This window comes from Pelodiscus sinensis, chromosome 13 (assembly GCF_052426305.1).
Source record: "Pelodiscus sinensis isolate ZL-2025 chromosome 13, ASM5242630v1, whole genome shotgun sequence".
Lineage (NCBI taxonomy): Eukaryota > Metazoa > Chordata > Testudines > Trionychidae > Pelodiscus > Pelodiscus sinensis.
In genome coordinates, this window is record NC_143064.1 from 7,251,449 (window position 1) to 7,275,324 (window position 23,876).

At 44.4% G+C, this 23,876-nt stretch overlaps 1 protein-coding gene across 4 annotated transcripts in view; it reads right to left on the bottom strand.

The window, feature by feature from the left end:
* Positions 1 to 23,876, bottom strand: part of MTMR1 (myotubularin related protein 1) — a 65,836-nt gene that overhangs the window by 6,509 nt on the left and 35,451 nt on the right. For all 4 annotated transcript variants that reach the window (XM_075941093.2, XM_075941092.2, XM_075941094.2 and 1 more), the window contains 2 exons: positions 16,668 to 16,781; positions 13,920 to 14,096 (listed from right to left, as the gene is read on the bottom strand). In XM_075941093.2, the coding sequence (XP_075797208.1) occupies positions 13,920 to 14,096; positions 16,668 to 16,781 (291 nt within the window). The remainder of the gene's footprint in view (positions 1 to 13,919; positions 14,097 to 16,667; positions 16,782 to 23,876) is intronic.

The following is a 23,876-nucleotide window of genomic DNA, read 5'->3' on the forward strand; positions in this document are numbered from 1 at the left end:
CAGTGGTAATGAAACAGCCAGAAAATGGCAAAACTTCAGACTGAGTCTATGTTACCCTTTACCAAGCCGTGAATTATTGGCAACCCTCTGGAGAAAGGCAGACGGATATTCTGTAAGAGCTGTTGGAAGACCAGACGGGAACTAGGGCGTGTCGAAGTGACTAGGCTGCCTAGACCTCTCGAGACAAACGTTCCAGAGAACGACAATCCTCCCTGACTGCTAGTTACTGCTCAAAAAGGATTCCAGAGCCACCTGGGTAATCATGGAACTCCGAGAGCTGGGCTGTGTAGAGGAAATACCATGCAAGAGGTGGTTTGCTCATGCCATTTCTGATGCACAGCTAGTCACTGTGTCAGCACCCTCCAGTCATGTGCATGGTGACACCAACCAGAACATAAGGAGGGCATCCATACAAACCTGCCACAAGGCAGACAGACACTGCACTCCAGCAGGTTCTTGACAGGGAGTATTAGAAATACATAGGCAACAACTAACTTCCACAACCAAGTAACACTGAGATGCTGTACCACAGCACAGAGACAGGAACTCAGGTGAACAGACAGCAAGACTTTTCTCGCAGTGGACACTAAGGCTTTCAAGAAGAAAAAGCCTGCTGTGCTATTAGAGTTAATCTTCGTGAACACTTTTCCTACACTATATTCAGGTCTATAAGGGAATGGTGTAGCTGTTGTGTTGCACAGGGCACTGGCCACAGTGGCTTTGCACATCTGATTTCTGAACAGCATGATCATGGGTCATTGTAATATGCCCCATCTCCCTATTACAGACTTGAACACCTTGTCACATATACCTCAGAGGTGTCCCACTGCACAAGCCAGAATCATGAAACCAACCAGAGACTTAGTAGAAACCTGCTACAGATCCTTGCCGGACACAACGCGTGAGCACTGCTGTGTATATACTATGTACAGTGTTTAAAAGGGAGGATGCTATTACTTGCGTGTCCTCCCTAACATCTAACGCAGCAAAGAGCACATTACAATCTCCCACACCGTCTGCTGTCCCTCCTGGGCTTCAGTCTGAAAGGATGGCACATTCCTAGGTTATGTACAAGTCACAATCATGACAGCTACCAAATGTAACATACAACTTAATGCATCCTATATTCAAATAATACACAAAAACATGGCCAAAGAACATTATGGTGGCAAAGTCCAGCATTCCAAAGTTAGTAAATGCCAGAATTAAAATCAGCTCTACGGTTTTAATGTGGCCTCACATATGCATTGTGCTATAGACTTTGATCATATTTCCCCGTTCTGATTCTTCCACGCTGTACTGCCTCATTCAGTGCATGGAATGGCTGGTGCTCCATTAGTAGGCAGAAGAGGTTACTCGCGGTGTGTGTGTCCCTCCGCGTACTCCATCTCCAGTGTGTGCCCCTCTCAAGCCCTTGATGGGTCATTTTCAGTTAGCAGCGTCCATTCAACCCATGCAAGTATCCCAGGAGAGAAATACCCTCTAAGAGAGGGGAAGCCCTCCCAGGGGGACACGTCTCCGAGAACTGCAGTCGCTGCGCTAAGTGACTCCCACTTCTCTAAGCAGTAAGCCTATGGACCCCCACTGCAGGTGACTTCTGAGTAGGACCCACAGATGCAGGCGGGAGTTTTGGCAGGGAGACCAGAACGGAGCTGCCCCTGGAGGAACAAGCGCTGCCCTGGATCTGGCAGCACGGAACACATGGATTGAAGGCCCTGTACCAGCCACACACTGCTCAAACGCTGGCCCACTGCCAAGGCGTGCTGTAGAAGTTGCCTGTGATTGGTCAAACGTCCCATCACGCCGGGGAGTGGGAAGGATGGAGACTTGCACCCACACAAGTAATAAGATGGATATCCAATCTCAATGGTCTGTGAGCAGAAACTGAGGACACCCTGGATCTACTCGTAAAGGAAATGAAGAGCTTAGCCAGGGGTGGGCAACAATTTTTGACCGGGGGCCACTTCAAAAATGTTTGAAGTAGCCCCTGTCTGCCCCGGAAGGGGCAGGGGCAGGGGCAGGGGCAGGACACATCCATGCTTCTCCACCCACAGACCCTGATTGGATTGGGGGTGGGGAAGCGTGCAAAGTCTTTGCCCCCCGCCCCAGACAGAACCGCCAGTTCCCCTGAACAGGTACCCATGCCCCGGTGGTGGGAGACTTCACGTGCTTCCCCTCTGTTGCCCCCAGGTCAGTCGGCCTGGAGAGGGGGAGCACGTGACATCTCTTGCTCCCTGTCCCTGTCCTGGAAGGAAGCGCCATGCTTAGAGACAACCGTCAGCTGAGCAGCAGCTGGCAGTTGACTAAGTGCGAAGCCTCTCACAGGGCAGGAGGAGACTTTGCACGCTTCTTCCTGCCCCCAGACCTTGATTGGCCTGGTGGTGGCGGGAGTGGCAGGGCCTCAGCGAGCCAGATCAACTCACTTGGTGGGCTGGATCCATCCCGCGGAGGCCCTTTCGCTTCCCCTCCCCCTCCGATTTTAGGTGACATTCTAAATTGCTTGGTTCTGTCTAAGCAGAGATCCAGCCCTCCTCTAACATACAGGGCATGTAAACGGGATTCTTGCAGAGATACGCAGCTTTGGGGAAATGACTGGCAAATGAATGCATGGGGGGGGGGGGAATGAAGGTGAAACACCAACAGAACCTTAGGTAAGAAATTACTGTGTGGACATGAAGACACGGTCCTTGAAGAATGCCATCAAGGGGAGACGTGCCATCAAGGCAACCTCTTCCTCAACCCTACGAGCCAACGTGATGGCTACAAAATTGAATGTCTTCGTACATGATTGGAACAGAAAACTGGCTGCCATTGGTTCAAACGGAGGTCACGTCAGGAAACTGAGTGCTAACACTGAGGTGCCAGATGGAGGTGGGGTCTAATCTGGAAAGCAGAGATTCCCCAAACCTTTAATAAATCCAGACAATACCAAGCGAGCAAACAATGTGCGCAGCAACTCCTCTCCTACCTCTCAAAGCTTCCCAAGCGCTGCAAATGGATCATTTGTGGCATTCAAGCTCACAGGCTTGACTTCAAGCTTTGCAGCATTGGGATCAAGGAGGATGAAAGGCTGATACCGCAGCCAAAAGGAGCTTAAGTGAACTGACCAATAACCTGATGTCTTCAGAAGTAACCAATAGTCCAAGGCAATTAAAAGTGGCACCAAATCAGGCAGGAGGCAGCGACACCACCACCGAATGGGAGACTCTCTTCAATTTCTGCAGGTACTGGTTGATCTCTCTCTGCTGTGCAGGAACACCCATCCCTTTGCTCTTCCACAGAGCAGGAGGATTCGAAGCGCAGGAGGAATCAAGGCGCCACATCCGGAGATGGAGTCGCACTAGGATGGACAAGGCACATAACCCACATCCTGTGACAGGAGATTGGACTGTTCAGGCAATTGAACGACTCTTCAGAGAACGTTGGCCATGCTGGTCCGATTTTACTCCTCGCCTCAGTATCTGTGTCACTGGGGGAACCACAAAGAACAGACCCTTCTTCCAAGGCAGAAGAAAGATCTCTCCCACAGACGAGGGTCCCAGACCTCCTCTTAAGCAGAAAACAGGGCACTTCCTATTTCTGCAAGCTAAGCTACAAATACAGGTTGAAACGCTGAAATGTGGACTTCCCTAGTCCGGCAACATCCCTGGTCTGGCATCTTTGGGATGACCCCGCGGGCCAGAGTGGAGCCCGGGGTGGCAGTGGAGCCACCCGGTGAAGCGCGGCGCTCTGGGCAGTGGCAGGGTCATGGAGGACAGGCCCTGGTGGCAGCAGAGCCGCTGGGCAGAGCATGGAGCCCTGGTAGGCTGCAGAAGCTCCTGGGGAGAATGCAGAGCCTCGCCTCGCCTCGCCTCCCCGCCCCGGGTGGCAGCAAAGCTTTGAGGCTAAAGCAGAACCCCTGTCATCCCATGGGGAGAGCAGAGCCCTGGGTGGTAGTGGGGCGGCCAAGGAGGAGAAGTGGAGTCCCCCGGAGCATTGACCTCCCCAGGTCTGGGGAAAGTCTCAAATGTGCCAGACCAGGGAGGATCAACTTGTATATTAAATGCCACGAGTCCCAATAAATACCCCATGTCATTAAACCAATGGTAAATCACTCTCAACTTCCATGATGTGTCTAGGAGAGAAATGAACAGATACCAAGTTTCCCTTATTACTCACTCACATATTTCAAAGTGTGACGCTGTTCTAACCTCTTTGGAAAGTACATTACAAACTGATACACTGCCAAAAAAAAAAAATCAAACCCTTTAGAAGCGCAAAAGACAAGCTCAGCGGAGCAATGTGAAGGGGTTGGCAAGCAGCTCTACATCATGAAGATTTAGGGCCAGATCCTTGGCTGGTGTTTGTTGACACCTCGCGTCATCGACTACTGGCCACTGAGCCTTACTTGAGCTGATGGCCTTCACAAAGGTTGGTCCAGGCAACCTCCTGAAGCTTCATTCCAATCACACAGAGCAGTCATGAGGCTCGTTATCTATCTGTAATAATGTGGCATCAACAAATGAGTGGCAGCTGCCTTCATCATAAATCTATGTGTTGTTCCTTCCCTAGCTCCCACTCCTCCTCTTCCACCCACTCGTATCTCTTAGGTGTTACCTATATCACTTAAGTGTCGTGACCGATTTGCTCTGTCCTTCCACGTCTCTAGGACGCTGCTTTTGGTCCTGCCATGTTCTGCATTCTCTGCCTGTTCCATTTCTCTTTCACATTCTCCACTGAGGTTTGGGGAAGAGGGGAGAAGATGAGGAGAGTGTCAACTTTCTCCTGCAAGTGTGCAGTGGCTTTGTAATGTCAGCATTAAACACGTTGCTATCGATAAGAACTACAAGCGCTGCACAGACAGACTATTCAAAGGGGAAGGCAAAGAACGTCCTTGCAATGCTGAAGATGTAGGAGAAAAGGAAACTTGACTTATGCTATCGAGGAGAGGCTTGCTTAAGCCAGGAGCTCCCAACTATTTCATAGCATGAATTAGCTCTTCAGAGAGACTGTCTGGTGGCCCACTTCTCTTCCCACTTCCTAAGCCCAGTCCCACTTCTAGCTGTGCACATTTCCACGGCTGTATTTCTGTTTTTTATGTCTGTCCTTTTAAAAAAATCACTACACATTCTCCAGTAGAATCTACTGTCCTGAAGACAAAATAACTCAAAGAAAGACACTTCACAGTTAGCATAAACTCTCCCCCAAAGTACATATGTAAAAGAGAACACTGCTTCTTAAACGTCAAATTTGGGTCTCCTGAAGTTATTTCCTCCATTTTCTTTATAAGCTTTTCATTTTTTTCATTCCAATGTAATCCTTCAGTATTTTGAAGTACTGTTGGATAACAGTATTTGCAAGGCTTTGTATAAACTAAGTCATAATAGCTATTCACTTACAGTACCACCAGTTCTTAATTGGATGGATATCTAGTTTGTATTGTTGTACGAGCTCAAGGACAGTCATTCACTTGAAAATTGTTCAGCTGTGAATGCACTTCTTCTTGTTCCATGAGCATACTTTATCTATTTTAGTGACAGGGACGAAAGGCTGCAGAGGAAAATGACTATTTTAAATTCATTGCTTGATTCAGACTATATCAGTCAGTTTTTCAAAAACGTACTCTCTCTTTGTGCTGCAAGATGACAATGTTTTTCAGTTCCTTTTTTTCTTCATCACAAAAGAACAGGAAGTCTGATAGAGCTGCTTTTAAAATCCTAGCCAACTACATACTTACATGTAAAGTCCAACTACCACGATGAGAGCGGTATTTTTCAATAGTAACCAAGACTTAAACAGCGTCTAATGACATTTATAAAGTTGTGTCAACGACACAAAGCCAAAATGAAAAGTAGTCACTAGAGAATGCGAAACGTATTGTTGTAAACTGACTTGTGGATCTTGGAAGTTATTGTACAGGTTTAAAAGCTGGGGCTGAGCGTTTGAGGAGTGGTTGGAAAGAAAAGAAGAAATGGAAACGAAGGCAGGATCAAGTGACAAAAGTTGTTAACGCATTAGTCTTTTACCTCTGCAGCTAGGTAGGTCGCAGTTTTATGGGCACAGATTCACACCCAATTACAAAGCTATTCAGAACGGACATGTCTGCTCAACTGAGCATGGGGCTGGAGGGTGGACGGCTGCAGTTCACAGGGTCTCTCTGTGAACTGGCAGCCCTGGGTAAAGACGATGGCACGCCATTAACTCAATGCCATGTCTGGCTGTTACTCTACAACAGTGGTCCCCAACCTTTTGGGGTTGCCGGGCGCCAGGGGGCATGGCCGTTCGCCCGCCGGGCGCCGGGGGGGGGGGGGGAGGCGGGGGCGGGGCCCCCCCATAGCCGGGGGCGGGGCCCCCCCATAGCCGCATTCCGGGGGCCGGCGCTCTCCCATCAAGCGCCGCGCGCCCGGGGCCGGCGCTGGCGCTCTCTCCCCCCTTCCCCCCTCCCCCAAGCGCCGGCGCTCTTTACCCCCTCCCTCCTCCCAAGCGCCGCGCGCCCGGAGCCGGTGCTAGCGCTTCCTCCCCCCGCAAGCGCCGCGCGCCCGGGGCCGGCGCTCACCATGCGCCACGCGCCCGGGGCGGCTCCGGCACCGCGCATGCGCCACGTGCCCGGGGCCAGGCCAGCCCTGAGCACTTGGTGGGCGCAGAGAAATGCCCCTACAAGCTATAGTCTGTTTAGAGCTGTGGTCAGCAACCAGTCGCTCGGGATCTACCGGTAGGTCTGGAGCTCCTGACTGGTGATCTTGACTGGTTGGGCCAAGAGGCGATCACGTGCCGGCACTTCAGCTGCATCTCCCCGCACTGCTGCACATTTCCTGCCCTTTGCCTAAGAGACTGTCCCCACCCCCAGGAGCCTCCCGCTTGGTGTGCAGAGCAGGGAAGGGAGAGGTGGTACCGATGTCAGGATGCCCCCCTCCCACCTTGTATTCTGTCTCCACAGAACAGAGGGAGGGCACAGGGCTTTGGATGGAGAGTTTGCTAGCTGCTTTTGAGAGTGGGCCAGGGCCAGCCTGCGTTAAGCACACTGCACCCAGGAACACCCTGAGGTAAGCAGTTCCCAGCTAGAGCCAGCTCTGAACCCCTACCCCAGTCATGAACCCCCTACTACACCCAGAGCCCTAGCCCTGAGCCCCCTGGACCCAAACTCCCTTACGAGCCTGTACTCTAAACCCCCACATCTATTTCAACCCCCTGACCCAGGCTTAGCTCAGAGCCCCTCTCACACTCCAAGACCAGAGCCTGTGCCCAACCCTCTGCCCCGGCCTAGTGAAAGGAAGGGAGGATGGAGTGAGCAGGGGCAAGGGTATTTGGGTTGAAGTAGATACTGGATTGCACTTACATTAAAACAGTGATCTTGTGTTTAAAAAGGTTGGAGATCACTGGTTTAGAGTTACACCTAGAAGACTGTGATAAAATAACAGTAGGATTGCAAAGTCAAGCATTCCAAAGTTGGAAGATGGCAGCTAGTAACTATAGACATTAGGACAGCCTGGAATTATATGATCACATACTGGTTTTTTCACAAGACCCATGCCTTATTCAGTGCACAATAAGTGCCACCATATGTGGCCCTTGGTCTTATTTATTGTACACTACTGTAACCCTACTCTGGAGGCAGAATTGTTCACTTTCTCGTGGACTTCTCTCTAGTGCTCACCACTATTGTACCTACAGGCTTCACAAAAATCAATACATTTATTTTCACAGCACCCTGGTGAGGTGAGGTAGTAGAACTATCCCTGTTTCACAGATGGGAAACTGAGGCACTATGTGATTAAGGCTGAATGTGTCCACTAATTTTGGATGCCCAATTTGAGATTTTGAGCACCTGATTTTTCATAGCAATTAGCATCCCACGGCACTTTTGTGTTGTGTTCACACTGCTCCCTCTGATTTCAGTTGCAGATGTAAATGCTTAACTCTTCTGCAAATCACAATCCAGAGTAGTAAACCTCCCCGCCCCACACACACACACAACAAGCACATAATTCGTGGCCTGGCCACCTTTGATGCTGAGTGCCCTGCCCAGCGTCACATGGGAAGTCTGCTTCAGAGGCCAGGACAGATTCAGATTTTCCAGGGCCACAACATTCAGATGCTTCTACCATGAGACCACCTTTTCTCATACTCTTTCCAACTTCTGCAAGGAATGAGGCAGCCGTCCTACAAACAAACAGCTTCTCACTATCCAACAGCATTTGCAGAGCAGATCCAGCCTAGGCACTCAATAAGGTATGGTGCTGTGGAAAAAAATAGTATTTAATATGATCAGACATCATACATGCCCACAAAGTGCCAAATGAAGGCTACCAGATGCAGAGGTCGCACTGGAAAAATTCCGTCTGGGATAGATATAGAGTATCAAAAATTCCAGCAAAGTTGTAAGAGACTAAATACAGGTTCCCACAGTGGGAAGTGTCAAGCAACCCTAACTATCGGCAGCACCACCAACTGTGCCTACACTACAAGCGCTCTCTGTCAGCGAGAGTGCTATCTTTTGAGTTTTGTACAAAATCAAGTACATTGACAGCTCTCACTGAAAACATAGTGCTAGGAACAAATGAGTTGTCATACTGGATTGGCTCTGTTCTAGCTGATGCAACTCTGAAGTGCTATGGGGAAAAAAATCATCTAATTTGATACTTTTGTTTACAAACAGTGTCACTTGTGTATTTTGGACCAAGAGCTTCAGCAAAGAAAAAGACGAACAAACTTGCAAAATTAATTATTTGGCAAATAATAACTTAGAGTTCTCAAGATGTCTGTTTTATTCATAACAGCCTCACATCCAAAAGAAAAGAGCCAGTAGAAAAGTCATCGGGAAAAATGAAGTTGACAAGCATTAACAATTAAGAAAGTTTTTAAGTTCCCAGAGGGAGGGATAAGGTGTCTCTAGTAGAAGGCATAAAAAAAAAAAAAAGCTCACCTTTGAGCAAAAACCATGCTTTTGGCAGAAAAGATATAGTCACAACCTAAAAACAAATGAATAATACTAGCTAGCTACAAAATGAAACTATAATATATGTCCTAATAGATGATTAGAGCTGGAATTTTCATGACCAAAATAAATCCTTCACACAGTAACATAGGGCTTGTAATTTAAAGGTTACAAGGCTTTAATCATGACCTGGGGATAGAGTCGACAAAAGTTCATGTCTTGAAATACTACACCTGTAGAAGCTGTACTCTGGGAAGAAACACCTTTTTGAAGAATTTGCCTCATCTTCTGAAACAAAAACCTAGCCATGAGGGGTCCGAGAAAAGGATACTTACCAATGCTAGACAGCCGAAAATAAAAAATGTAACAGAGTCGAATGTGAAAAATGCTATAAAAACAGGAAGAAAAATGGGAGGGACCTGACCTCTATTGGCGAATTTTGAGAGCACTGTCCAAGAGGCTGCATTATCCGACATACTGTGGATCCTATTCAACTTACTTATAAATGATCTGGAGAAGGGGGTAAACGGTGAGGTGGCAAAATCTGCAGATGATACTAAACTGCTCAAGATAGTTAAGACCAAAGCAGAGTGTGAAGAGCTTCAAAAAGATCTCCCCAAACTGAGTGATTGGGCAACAAAATGGCAAATGAAATGTAATGGTGATAAATGTAAAGTAATGCACACTGGAAAAAATAACCCCAACTATACCTACAATATGATGGGGACTAATTTAGCTACAACTACTCAAGAGAGAGATCTTGGAGTCATTGTGGATAGTTCTATGAAAACATCAACTCAGTGTACAATGGTAGTCAAAAAACTAAACAATGTCAGGAATCATTAAAAAAGGGATAGAGAATAAGACAGAGAATATCTTATTGCCTCTCTATAAAACCATGGTATGCCCACATCTTGAATACTGCAAACAGATGAGGTCACCTCATCTCAAAAAAATATATATTGGCATTGAAAAAGGTTCAGAGAAGGGCATAAAAATGATTACGGGGTTTGGAACAGGTCCCATATGATGAGAGATTAAAAAGACTTGGACTTTTCAGCTTAGAAAAGAGGAAACTAAGGGGGGGGTATGATAGAGGTCTATAAAATCATGACTGGTGTGAAAAAAAAGTGAATAAGGAAAAATTATTTACTTGTTGCCATAATATAAAAACTAGGGGTCAAACAACGACATTAATAGGCAGCAGATTTAAAACAAACAAAAGGAAGTTTTTCTTCACTCAGTGCACAGTCAGCCTGAGGAATTCCTTGCCAAAAGATGTTGTGAAGACCAGTTCAAAAAAGAACTGATGAATTCATGGAGGTTAGGTCCATCAATGGCTATTAGCCAGGATAGGTAGGAATGCTGTCCCTAGCTTTTGTTTGTCAGGGCTGGAAATGGATGACGGGAGGGATAATGTGAGGATTATCTGTCGTGTTCCCTCCCGCTGGGGCACTTGGCATTGGCCACTGTCAGCAGACAGGACACTGGGGAAGACGGACCTTTGCTCTGACCCAGTCTGGCCGTTCTTATGGATTGGTAGCGAAGCATTTGGAAGCGAAAGGCAGAAGAGAAGCCTAGAGCACAGAATACCTAACATGCAAGAGCAGGTCTCCCACCAGTTGAGTACAAATGTTTCTTTCACATTCAAGGAAGAAAGAACAGAAAGAATAATTCTGAAACACTCTTCATCAACAGATTCAATTTATTCTGGGATCAAGTAGGATGGGCCACCTGATTTTGTTTTGATAAGGAAGTATCCGTTGCTTTTAGTATTGACAGTGGCTCATTTTAATTTGGAGTTACAGGGGTCTGCTCAAGAACAAAGAAGTGGCAGTCCTTCTGCAGCACAATTTAGTGAGAAGGTTCCCAGCAAAAGATGTCCCCATTTGTCCTTTCCATCCCCCTATTGCAGCCGTACACATCATCTATGAGCACACCATGGCTGGAGTGGTCTGCCATCCGACTGCACAGAGCCTGACACAATGGGCTCATACGCCTATGACTGAAGTTGTTGCTACTACAAGTTGGATCTCCCTGGTCCGGCACCTTTGGCACTTGACCATCCCAAATGAGAGAATTTACTGGACCTGGGGAGGTCTGCGGCCCCTCGCCCCCAAACCCATCGCCTAGTGCTGGCTGGCTGCCCCAGCATGCACCCTGCCTCCCCCGCCCCCAACCTGCCTGGGCTGCTTGCCCAGCTGCTGCCGGCTCCCTGGGCAGCACAGACTCCAGCTCCTGCTGCAGGGCTTCAGTCCCACGCATCCAGGGGCATGGGGCTCTACCCCAGCTCTCCTGGGGGCTTCTATGGGGCTCCAGTCCCATGCTCCAGCATACTGCTGGAGGCTGCTGCAGGGCTCCAGCCCCGGTCTTGCACGGTCCCCAGCTGGGCCACCAAACCTGTTGCCCCAGCCAGCCCTCCTGCCCCTAGACTCCCACGCTCTCTGGTCCAGAAACATCCATAGTCTGGTTGGACAAAGGATGCTGCTGGAGCAGAGACTGCCAGTTTTTGGAGGTACAACCTGTACTACAATACCAAATTAGTGTTACCAATCCTTGGTGCACTCAGCCTGCACTTATAACTTGCCATAAGTAGTCCCTTCCTTCGCTGAACACAATAATATCTATAAACTCTAAATACTCTGGCTGGTGGTTATTTTTAAACAAGCCCGGTCTTCCAATATGTGCAGACTTTACTTGGAATCCTATAGCTCCAAAACAGAGAACAGCTTAAAATTAACAGATATTCAGAGATAGTCAAGCATGGAGTAAGAACAACATGCTTGAAGAAAGTCTATCGCGCAAAAAAAAAAAAAAAAAAAAAGCACACCGCAGCTCACTCTGGAATTGTCAAATAAGAGCCCAAGGGAATTGGATGCCCAATTCCAGTAAAAGACTATGGAAGTTAGGTGCCTAACACCCTTGGGCCCTTCTGAAAATCCAAGGCTAATTCAGAAAAACTAAAGATACAGAAACTGACAAACTGGTTCAAAAACTGCTCTTTAATTTTTATGAGTTGCTCTTCTTACTAAAAAGATTAATTAGGCTGCAAGTTTGTCATGGAGGTCAAAGAAGTCCTGGATTCTGTGATTTCCTGGGACGTCCATGACTTCTGAAGTGGCCAGGGTGGCTGGCCCAAAAGCCATCAGAGCAGCTAGGGTAGCTCCACAGCATGTGGGCGTGGGAGGGGGCTCAGGGCTGGGGTGTGGAAGGGAGTGAGGATGCCAGGCAGTGCTTACCTTGGGGAGGTTCCCCCAAAGCGCTGACGTTGCTCCCTCAGCTCCTAGGTGGAGGCATGGCCAGGCAGCTCCACGTGCTGCATCTGCCCACAGCTGCTTGCAGATCTCACTGGACACAGAGAGGGCACTTGGGGAGGAGGCAGTGCACGGAGCCCCTAGCCATGTCTTCACCTAGGAGCTATGGGATGTTGCCACCCTCTGGGGTGCTGCACGAAGCCCGGCAGGGAGCTGGCCCGTCCAACCAAACCCTCTTCCCCCCCAAGCATCCATGGGGTCCCAGGCTCCCCCCCACCCAGAACTCCCATGATTTAGGCAGGGGTATATAGTACAAGTCATGGACAGGTCACAGACCATTAATTTTTGTTTGCTGTCTGTGACCCATTATGAATTTTACTAACAACACTTGTGACTAAACATAGCCTTGATTATGGATTCAAATAGTCCTTTTCACATGTGCAAAAGGGGTGCCCTAAATCCTCACTTACACTGATGTGTGGGATCATTCCCTTTTAAGCAGACTTCTAAACCACAACAAACCAAACCCTCTTGCTTAAATTAGTTTTTTTTTGGGGGGGGGGGTTAATTACAGTTTGATAAAGAACTTATGAAGTTGCTTTGTTCAACTGACCTGTCACTTGGCTCCCTGTTAATGTGAAATATTTTATGATTCCTTTTTCTAGCATAAAACAGGACAAAGGACCATATGAAGAGACACTAAACAGAAGAACATAGGAATGAACATTCTGGGTCAGACCAAAGGTCTATCTAGCCCAGTATCCAGCTGCCCCAGAGGGAATGAACAGAACAGGGAATCATCAAGTGATCCATCCCCTGTCCCCCATTCCCAGCTTCTGGCAAACAGAGGGTAGGGACACAGTCCCTGCTCATCCTCCATGAGCAAAACCAATTTAACAGTAGCTGGAAAGGTCCATGCTTTTACGATCCTCAGCGATCCCTTAAGAACATCACATTGTATTTTTTATCCTCTGAAGAAGACATCAGATCCATTAAAGAAAAATAGGGATGATCTTTTCTACTGACAGGCCAGCAGAACCTGAAGCTAGACAGACTAAACGTAGAAAAGGTGAACTTAGTAAACTGATTACAAGGTCCATTGCATTTATTAACGTGAGAAGCTGTTGCATGTGTTTGGGCTTTGATGATTACATTGGAAACCATAAGCCAGTTTTATTTATTTATTTAGTCATTCATTCATTTGTTCATTCATTCATTGAAATCCTGAGCATCATTGAAATACGTGGAACACTCAGATATTGATCACAGAAAACAGGCCAGGAGCAATAGAAAAAGCAGCAATCTTTAGTGAAAGACAACTATTCTCCTCTCCCACAATACATTTCACTTGTGATTTTGATGAAGACGTGTGACAAAGGCTTTATAACATCACTACCTCATGTTTTAGAACGCCACTCTACCAGAAAGTTCCTAACTGTCAGGGTAGTTAAACACTGGAATAAATTGCCCAGGGAGGTTGTGGAATCCCCATCTCTGGAGATATGTAAGAGTAGGTTAGATAAATGTCTATCAGGGATGGTCTAGACAGTATTTGGTCCTGCCATGGGGGCAGAGGACTGGACTCGATGACCTCTCGAGGTCCCTTCCAGTCCTAGTATTCTATGATTCTTTCAGATAGGAGAACATTCAAAATAAAAAACTTACTTCAAAACTTTAATAAACATTTCAAAGTGTGTTTGCTCAGTTCATTTTGTACTACAAGGCAAAGTAACTAACTTAAGAACACCTACCTGTGGCCTCATCCTCGGATTCCATCTGACGTAGTAATTTACCCACAGTTCCAAATGGTTCAGACTGGCAACTGGATACAGGACATGGTTTTCATAGTTTACATAGAAAGGATTAGTAAATTCATCTAGTTGACTGTTAATATAGGACCATAGAGATACAGTCTTTGTACTTATCTCCTGAATAAATAAAAAGAATGGTATTTTAGTACAAAGTAGATACAGTAGAATCTTAGAGGGTATGTCTACACTACCCCCCTAGTTCAAACTAGGGGGGGTTAATGTAGTCGTACGGAGTTGCAAATGAAGCCTGGGATTTGAATTTCCCGGGCTTCATTTGCATGATCCCGGCCGGCGCCATTTTTAAATGCCGGCTAGTTCGGACTGCGTGCCGCGCGACTATACGCGGCACGAACTAGCTAGTTCAGATTAGGCTTCCTAATCCAAACTAGCCGTACGCCTCATGGAACAGCTAGTTCGGATTAGGAAGCCTAATCCGAACTAGCTAGTTCGTGCCGCGTGTAGCCGTGCGGCACGCAGTCCGAACTAGCCGGCATTTAAAAATGGCGCCGGCCGGGATCATGCAAATGAAGCCCGGGAAATTCAAATTCCGGGCTTCATTTGCAACGCCGTATGACTACATTAACCCCCCTAGTTCGAACTAGGGGGGTAGTGTAGACATACCCAGAGTTACGAACATTGTGGGAATAAAGGTTGTTCATAATTCCGAATTGTTCGTAACTCTGAACAAAACAATTATTTTTTCAAAAGCGGACAATGGAACATTGACTTAATATAGCTTAGAAACTGTACTATGCAGAAGAAAAATGCTACTTTCATTTTTTTTTTTTAGTAATTTACACTGAACACAGTTCTGTGCTATATTTGGTTTTTTTTTCTTTGTCTCTGCTGCTACCTGATTGTGTACTTCCTGTTCCAAATGAGGTGTCTGGTTGACTTGTCAGATTGCAACTCTGAGGTTTTAATATATGTTATTCAAAGTCTTTACATTTTAGCATAGTAACGGTCATTCGCTCCAAGAACAATTTGATACGCAATATTTATGCAGACACATTGGTTTAATTAGTTGAGATTTAACAACCCTAAAACACCATTTCCTTCTTATCCTTGGGGGAACCTTTTCCCAAAAAGCCAGACCAGTTATTCTGGTAACTGGGCAGGGGAGCTAGTGACCACTTTATTTGCACAAGAGCTCAGAACATTTTCAATATCCATAGCACTAAACAGATGCAAGACTTAAACATAGTTACTAGATTGTCATTTTCCCACAAGACTGTTCAGGGGCAGAATGGAGATTCTAGTATAGTTGAGGGCTATGTTGCTTTTTGTGCAGATTAATGTTACACTGCTTATAACCTTGCAATGGTAATCCTAGCTGTTAGATCCATACAAACACAATGACCAAACCAAAATGTGACCATATTAAATTAGCTAAAAATAAGTTAAGTGAAGAATGTATTATTTGGAATAACCAAAACAGTATTTGAGGAAAATGAGTGCCCTCTATTTTTTCCACTGTCTGCTTACAGCCACCTAAATATTACACTTTTAATTAAGTGTCCAGTTTTAGCTTCATCTGCACTTTTAAAATATTATAATAAAAAAATCACAATAGAACCATTAAATCAAGAATTCAAATGCTGATATCTTATCAGCTTTATCTTGCAATTGTATACTCCTTCAGTACTATAAAGCATCTGTTTCTACTACAGCTGTGTGTTAAATTGCTCTTTTCTTTTCTTCTTTTTTAAAGGGAGCTGCATCCAATTATCCATTTGTGAAAGAGTTATCTGGTAATCACGTACTTACTGAGAATGTATTAAATAGCTCCATCTTGTGGTGCATGCATGTCATTTGTTGTATTAGATAAGTCAACCAAGCCAGAAAATACCAAAGCTAAACACAAACACTAAGGGACAGTTAATTATTTTACTGAAAGTATGAAGTAGTCATGAAGAGAAGGCCAATCATAAAGACACATTTTAAGCATATTACTAACACTCTGAGATTGAAGGAAGAATGCTTTAGAAGGTGCTTAGTGCTAACTTCACTAATACTGAAATATTTTAAGTCCTCTCTCATCCTTCAACCACATTTTCTGTCATCAATTATTAAATCCTGGCTCAAAGGATGTGCCATTCTGCAGTGCGCTGGTAATGTCACACCAACCACAGAACTCCTCTAGAGATGGCCAGGGGAATTTTGGTACGAAGTTTTTGAGAGATTTGTGTGGGGCTGAGACATCATCTGGAAGCAGTTCATGAGCTACAGAAAGGTAGAAGATGTAGAGCCGATCATAATTAGAAAAATTCTTTAATTCAATCACATTGTGGAGTGGCCCCTCCTCTGGTTATGAGGGTATTTGGAACATATTTCTTATACAGCTATAACATTACATTGACCTCCAGGTTAGCTCTGGAGACAGAGGCTTTGTCTACACTTAAACGTTTAAAGCACAGACATGGCAAACCACCTATGCGCAGAGAGTAGCTAACAGCCTGGTTCACACTGGCACTTTACAGCACTATAACTGATGCGCTTGGAGGCGGGGGAAGAGTAGGCTGTTTTTTCATACCCTCGAGCCAGAAAGTTACAGCAATATAAAATGCCAGTGTAAACTTAGCCCTAGATGACAACAAATTCCACTAAAAAAGAGGTTCAAAAGTTCTTTTCATACTCTAAGCACGTCTCCATAAACCAATATGTCAAACAAGCAAGTATAGAACTTACCTCTTTCAATCGCTCTTGTTCACAGTTGTTTAAAAAAGTCCCAAAGAGACAACTATAAAGGTGATCCAAAATGGTGATCAAAAAGAGTTCATTGAATTCAAAGGCGGCAGGAAACTTGAAATAAACAGATTTTATGTATTAATGCTATTTTAAACTTTTGGGATCCATAGCAAAGAGAAGCAATCTTATAAATAGGTAGCAACCAAGAAATTAACAAGGGTGATTTTTTTAAAAAGTGGTTTTTACATCCATTGACAATCCTAAGAAATGCTAAACAATGTTGATCATTTATATTGTATTTAGAAAGTGCTTTTAACTGGAAGATCTGATGACACTATTAAAATTCCTCAGTGAGCAAGTATTATATCCATTGTTTTAACAGGTAAACTGTGACACCAGCCTGGAGAGACCTGCTAACATTAATAGTGACATGCAGCAACAGGCCCAAGTAGCCCTGACTGGCAGTGTCCTGCAAACATTGCATCAACTGGTTTATTTTATTGTAGAATGGTATCTTAAGATTATTGCATGTACAGTGTGTTTAATAGTAAATATAGACATAAACACTTCCTTCTCATTCCACCAAGTTAACATTCCCCCAAGTTTATCTTCATCAACATAGAATAATCCATCTTCCTTTGTGTATTAGAATGTAAATCCCTCATATTTGGAATGAAAGTAAAACCTCTAGTATCTACTACTGCTAACACACACACAAAAACTACAAAGGCTGCTACTTATTCGAATGGGAAAGGATTCTTTCAATAACCAGATTAAGTACTCCATGACTATTCACACCTGCCCTGCCCATGGGACAAAATAATTCTGTCCCCAGATAGAATGATGACAGACTCAAATAGTTACAGAGATAGGAAAATACTTTCTAAACAGGAGAATAAATTTTTTTAAAAGAGTGGCTTATTCTACCAAAAAATCCAGCACCTCAATAATGAGAATTTTTAGCAGAGTTTCAGATGGTAGCTTTCTAGATTCACTCTGTGCAGGAAGCTGAAGTGAATATTTAAGACATGGAGCAAGAAACATTCCAAGTTGCTGGGTTTTTTTTATTTCAGAGAAAAACATTTTAAAAGGAACAACTATAAACAATCATGTGACAAAGGAAAGATAGGAAGAATAGTAAAAGGCAAAAAATACGGTTCCATAAGGAGCTCCTGCAATGACCTGAAAATCAAAAAGGAATCCTACAAAAAGTGGAAAACTAGGCAAATTGCTAAGGGCTACAAAAGAACAGCACAAGCATGTAGGGACAAAATCAAAAAGACTAGTGCACAAAATGAATTACACCTAACAAAGACTGTCAAAGGCAATAAGAAGATGATCTATAAATACATTAGGCGCAAAAGAAAGAAAGAGAAGTGTAGGGTCTCTACTTAGCAGGGGAGGAGCGCTAACCCATTTAATGTCTATTTTGCTTCAGTCTTTACTGCAAAGGTGGTGACCAAATACTCAACTTAATTAATATTAACCACAAGGGGAAACAACACAAGCCAAAACAGGGAAAAATCAAGTTAAAGAACATTTAAATAAGTTAGATGTATTTGGCTCAGCAGGCCTTGATGACAATCATCCTAGGATATCTAAGGAACTAACTGAAACAATTTCATAACTGTTAGCAACTACCTTCAAGAATGTATGAAAGATGGATGACTTCCCAGAGGACTAGAGAGGGCAAATGTAGTACCTATTGTGACAAAGCTCCTATGAAAACTCTGTGGTCCGGCGCTTCCTGGCAGATTTACTTGCCTCAGAGGCTTACAGCAGCCCACAGTTTTAGGCACCATGCCTGAGGCTTTAGTTTACTGTTGGCTGAGCTCTTTTCATCATCAGCCAGCATACAGTAAAACAGAGAATAAACTACAGTCCTTTTCCTCGGAGAGGGAATGGGGAGGTAGGTGTTGGGGAGAGAACTGGGCACACCTTCTACTCCAGGTTCCAGCCCAGAGCCCTGTGATAGCAGCTGCCTGTGTGAATCCCTGACACCTGCTAAAAGACAGCTCCACGACCCCTGAGCTACTTCCCCACACCTTGCCCAGCACCTGCCTTCTCTCTAGTCTTCAGTTGTTGTCTCCTTTCCTCCCAGTGGCGCCCTTACATCCTCTCAGCTACACGTGAGCCCTAACGGTAGGCAAAGCTTCTTCTATAGCCAGTCTGACCTGGCTTTCTTAATTAACCCCAGGTGTCCTAACTGGACTAGGCTGGCCTGATATTGCAAGCCTGCTCAATTAGCCCCAGGTGTTCCACTGCCCCGATTGCCTCAGCTGGTTCTAAACCAGCCCCTCCCTGTTACTCTGGGAACAGAGATCTCCTCATCTGAGGCTTATATAACTCCCCTCCACTACTTTTTTATAGCCTTCTGTTCAGACTCTTCAGGGGGTAGACAAGTTAGTCTGTACAGGATAAACTTAAAAAACAACACATGGTTTGGTAGCACTTTATAAACTAACAAAACATGTAGATGGGATCACGAGCTTTCGTGGGCACCGCCCACTGTCACACTATCTTTTTAAAAAGTAATTCTAGACCAGTCAGCCTAAGTTTAGTATGTGGAAAGACACTGGAACAAATTATTAAACAATCAGTTTGTAAGCATTTAGAGGTTAATAGGATTATAGGAATATCCAAAAAGGATTTGTCAACCATCAATCATGACAAATTAACCTGATTTTCTTCTTTGACAGGGTTGGTGGCCTAGTGGTTAGGGAGAAGAAGAGGCGATATATCTTGATTTTAGTAAGGCCTTTGACAGAGTCCCACAACAGTCTCATAAGTAAACTAGAAAAATGGAGCCCAGATTAAATTACTATCAAATGGGTGCAAAAATGATTGAAAGACCACACTCAAGGAGTGGTTTTCAAAAGGTTCAGTGTCAAACAGGGGTCTCACAGGGACAGCCCTGGGTACTGTTCAATATTTTCTTAGAGAATGGGGTGATGAATATGCTTACAAAATTTATGGGGATACCAAATTGTAAGGGGTTAGAAACACTTTGGAGAACAGAATTAGAATTCAAAATGACCTTGACAAATTAAGAGACTTCTTCTGAGATCAACAAGATGAAATTCAGCAAAAGACAAATGTTAAGTACTACAGTGAGGAAGAAAAAAACATCAAAAACATGTGGGTAGTTGTGCTGCAAAGAATCTGGGTGTTAGAGTGGATCACAAATTGAATACGAATCAACAGGAGGCAGTTGCAAATAAAACTAATATCATTGGGGATCTGTATTAGTAGGCACATTGTGTGTAAGATACATGAAATAACTGTACAGCACTATACAGCACTGGACTCCAATGGCACAGAATAGTATCTGCAATTTGGGAGCAGAGGAGGTGTCACACTGTAGGACAGATGTGGATAAACTGGTCCAAAGGAAAGCAACCCAACTGATAAAAGGGCTCAGAAAACCTGACCTATTGGGAAAGGTTAAAAAAACTAGACATGTTTGATCTCAACAAAAGACCACGGTGAGGACCTGATAACAGGCTTCAAATATGTTAAGGGCTTTTACAAAGAGGACAATGATCAGCTGTTCACCATGTCTCCTGAACACAGGACAAGTAGTAATGAGCTTAATTTGTAGCAAGGGAGATTTAGGTTAGATATTAGAAAAAGCTCTCTAACTAGAAAGGTAATTAAGCTTTGGAAGCAGCTTCCAAAAGAGGCTGTAGAATCATCATCACTACAGGTTTTTAAAAATAGGTTGGACAAACACCTCTCAGAGATGCTCTAGGTCAGTGTTTCTTAAACTTTTTAAGACCGAGGAACATCAAACAATTTTTTTTTTAAATGGGGACCATCAAGGATTTTTTTGTTGAGGAGAAAAAAAAGGTCAGTCGGGGGGAAGGAGAGGGGGATTGAGAAAAAAAGGTCACCTGCCCCCTTTAAAGGTGGCCATTTTGAATTCTGTTATTCTCCGAAGCACACCTCCGACTGCCTCGCAGCACACTGGTGTGCCACGGAACACTGTTTAAGAAACACTGCTCTAGGTTTCCTTCTCCTGCTCCTGCACACAGGGCTGGACTGGATGACCACTTAAGGTCCCTTTCAGCCCTACCTTACCAAGATTCTGTGATTTAATACCTCTTCAGAGTGTACAGTTTACCTACGAAGTCTGTTACCCACTTAAATTTAGCATAGAGGACTAACCTGGCAATTGAGATTGGGAATGAATTAAATATTCCCAAAAGACTCTCCCAGCCTTCTCTATGATTTATGAAGGAAATATTGTATTTATTCTGAAAGTGAGGAGTTAGATGACATGGACTATTTAGGTTTATAAAATGTCAGAAGGCTCTGAATATGAAGAAATGATTTGCCTTAAAACAAATGGAATTAAGATCCCAGTTCCATACCACATAAATAATAGGGCTATGTTATGAAGAAAATATTAATATAAATTTTTAAGAGTTCAAGTAAACTGGTCTGGAGAAACATGGATGAATAAAATCCATAGGTTCCCTGAACTCACCCTGTTGCCACCTTCCCATGCCAGCAGTGAGAGAGAAATTATGATAGGGTTCAAAGTGAGACACAGAAACAGTTTTCAGGCATTCCCCTGGCAGGATTCTCTTTAACTGAAAGCATTTAATGAGCCTGGTCACATACGGGTTCTAAGATGTGATGGGGCCATACTAATCATACTAATACCAACAGGACTGCTAGTAAGATCCAGTGAGGCATATTCAAAATTCCACACGCCACAGATGGTACTGTGACTAGATTCTTTATAAAGTGATAGTACAGTAAACTTCCGATAATCCGGCACCTTTAGGACCCGGGGGTGCTGGATTATCAGATATGCCAGACTATCGGAAGGGGGGCTATGAGCGGTCTGGGGTGGAGTGGGGGGAGGGATGTGCCCCTCGGCGCTGCGGAACCAATCCGGCAGCACCCCAGCTGCTCTGCCCCAGACTTCCCCAAGTCAGCCGCTTTTGAAACTGACCAGCAGCTGACTCCGGGAAGTCTGGGGCAGAGCAGCTCCAATTGCCCGGCTGCCTGGAGCACTTCCGGGTTCCAGATGGTGCCAGACCATCAGGAGTGCTGGACCATTGGATGCCGGACCACTGGAGTTTTACTGTACTACTGAAACCCCATCTTTGGGCAGAACTCCATATCTATCAGGAAGCTGATGTACCTACACTGTAAAGCTTCTACTGTTGTTGCTGAAAAATCACTGACCTAAAAATTCTTTCCTCTCAATTTCCAAGCTCGTTAGTGTCTACTTGAAGATTCATATAGAAAAATTCCCCAAGTGAAAATTTCATTTTCCACCAATCCACTAATTCTGAGAAAGTATCCACTCCATTGGAATCTGTCATCAGGTGCTGTTGGATTTCATTATTTATTTCAGTTACTGAAGTATTTGAAGAAAGCTACAGAACATTTCTCAATTGAAGGAGACTGATGATGCTGAATTGAAGTTGATCCTGAAGCACACCAAAGCTTGCTGTTAAATGTTGTGATTAATAGGTCTGCCCTGGACTACAGTAATATTTTAAGCTGGAACACTAACTGATGTAGTTCGCGTGTGCCTGGAAATGGATGGAGACAATCTACTTGAGCACTGTACATCCCAAGAGAAAACATTGTTAAGATTAATGAAAAGTGCATCCTTGGCTAGAGACAAGTGCGGGTTGTTACCACACAGAGGAACGTGAACTTCATGCCCACTTGAATGTATTTTGCTTATATCTGGGCTGCTGCATATTAGATGTGGCAAGATGCTACTGGATTCCAAGCAGATTTACAGGCTACTTCATGTTATTAGCTGTGTCATCTCCCTTGAACTGCTACAGACTAGTATAGGAGGACTTTCCAACTTAAGGTTTGTGTCAGTCATGATTATCAGAATCATGTAAAGCCGCAGCTCTTCACTGTGAATAGATCAGTGGTGCTGGAACAATTTTTATAGTGGCGGTGCTGAGAGCCACTGAACCAAACTGTAAATCCTGTATTTAATGGAAACCACATCAAGTGAGGGGGAGCTGCAGCACCCTCTGCACCCCTAGTTCCAGCACCTATGTTTCAGGGGTTTCGACAAGCAGAGGTGGCATCAGACTTGCTGGAGCCCGGGGCTAAAGCCCTGGAACCCCGCAGAGGCTAGAGTCTAGGAGCTCCACTGACCTATGGCAGCTGAAGCTATCGTTTCTCTCGAGAAATGCGACATTACTCTATTTCAGTGTCACCAAAGCTAGAAAACCCTGGGAAAATATATAGCTGCTAAGGACTGAGGTTCATTCTTCTAGAGCTATTCAGGAATTCATATCTTATTTGACAATTACAAATTATCTCATTTCACCAAAAGTGCAAGTTTCAAAAATGTACATGTGCTGCTGGTCACTAGAAAGGAAAAAATATGTAAGATCAAATTATGAATGTGTTTGGTTTGCCTATTACAGCCTTAATAGTTTTTCAATGCTTTGGCTGTTCAGGAACTTCAGAACTCAGTCTAGATTCAGATTTTGCACAGATGTAAATTTGCAAACTATTATATGGGGATCTTTTACTAAAGGGGAACTAAACAGTCTATAGCAAAAATTAGGAGGCAGCAAGGGAGAACACAAAAATAGAGAAGACTGTTCTGAATTATCTGTTCCCCTAAAGGGATTTTGTTCCTTCCAGATGTTTAGAACTGAGGTTTTTTTTTACTGTTGGGTAGTTGCTCTTGGCTTTCCACAGAGGCAGAAATGAAGTTGTAAATATTTTCCCAAATATACTGTGATAGCATATTAATACCAAAATATACATGTATACAAAGAGTGGGAAATTCTCTAGCAGGAAGTTTTAATAAAATATTTTATGAAACTCTGATGCCAATGAACTTACAAGAAGCCTTTTCAGAAAGATAAACAGGGCTGGAATGGAGGATTTGGGGGACAAAGGACAGAAGAAGAGGATTCCGGGGATAAAAAGCTCTTAATTTTACCTGACTCTCCCCTCCAAAAAAAAAATCATACATTGCAGAAGGTAGTCTTGCAGGAAAAGTTTCTTTGCAGAGTATTTTTACAAGAGGATGGAGAGGCAGATATCTACTATGCTTCAGGGATCGAACATTTCAGATTAAAGCCTTGCTTTCAAGTCAGTTTGGATAACTCAATTTAGCAGTCCTAGTCAAGCACAGTGGTATAGAAAAATGGAAGATCCTACACAAGATTCCATACTGAAGTTTATTTCCCAGGAAAGTGTAGA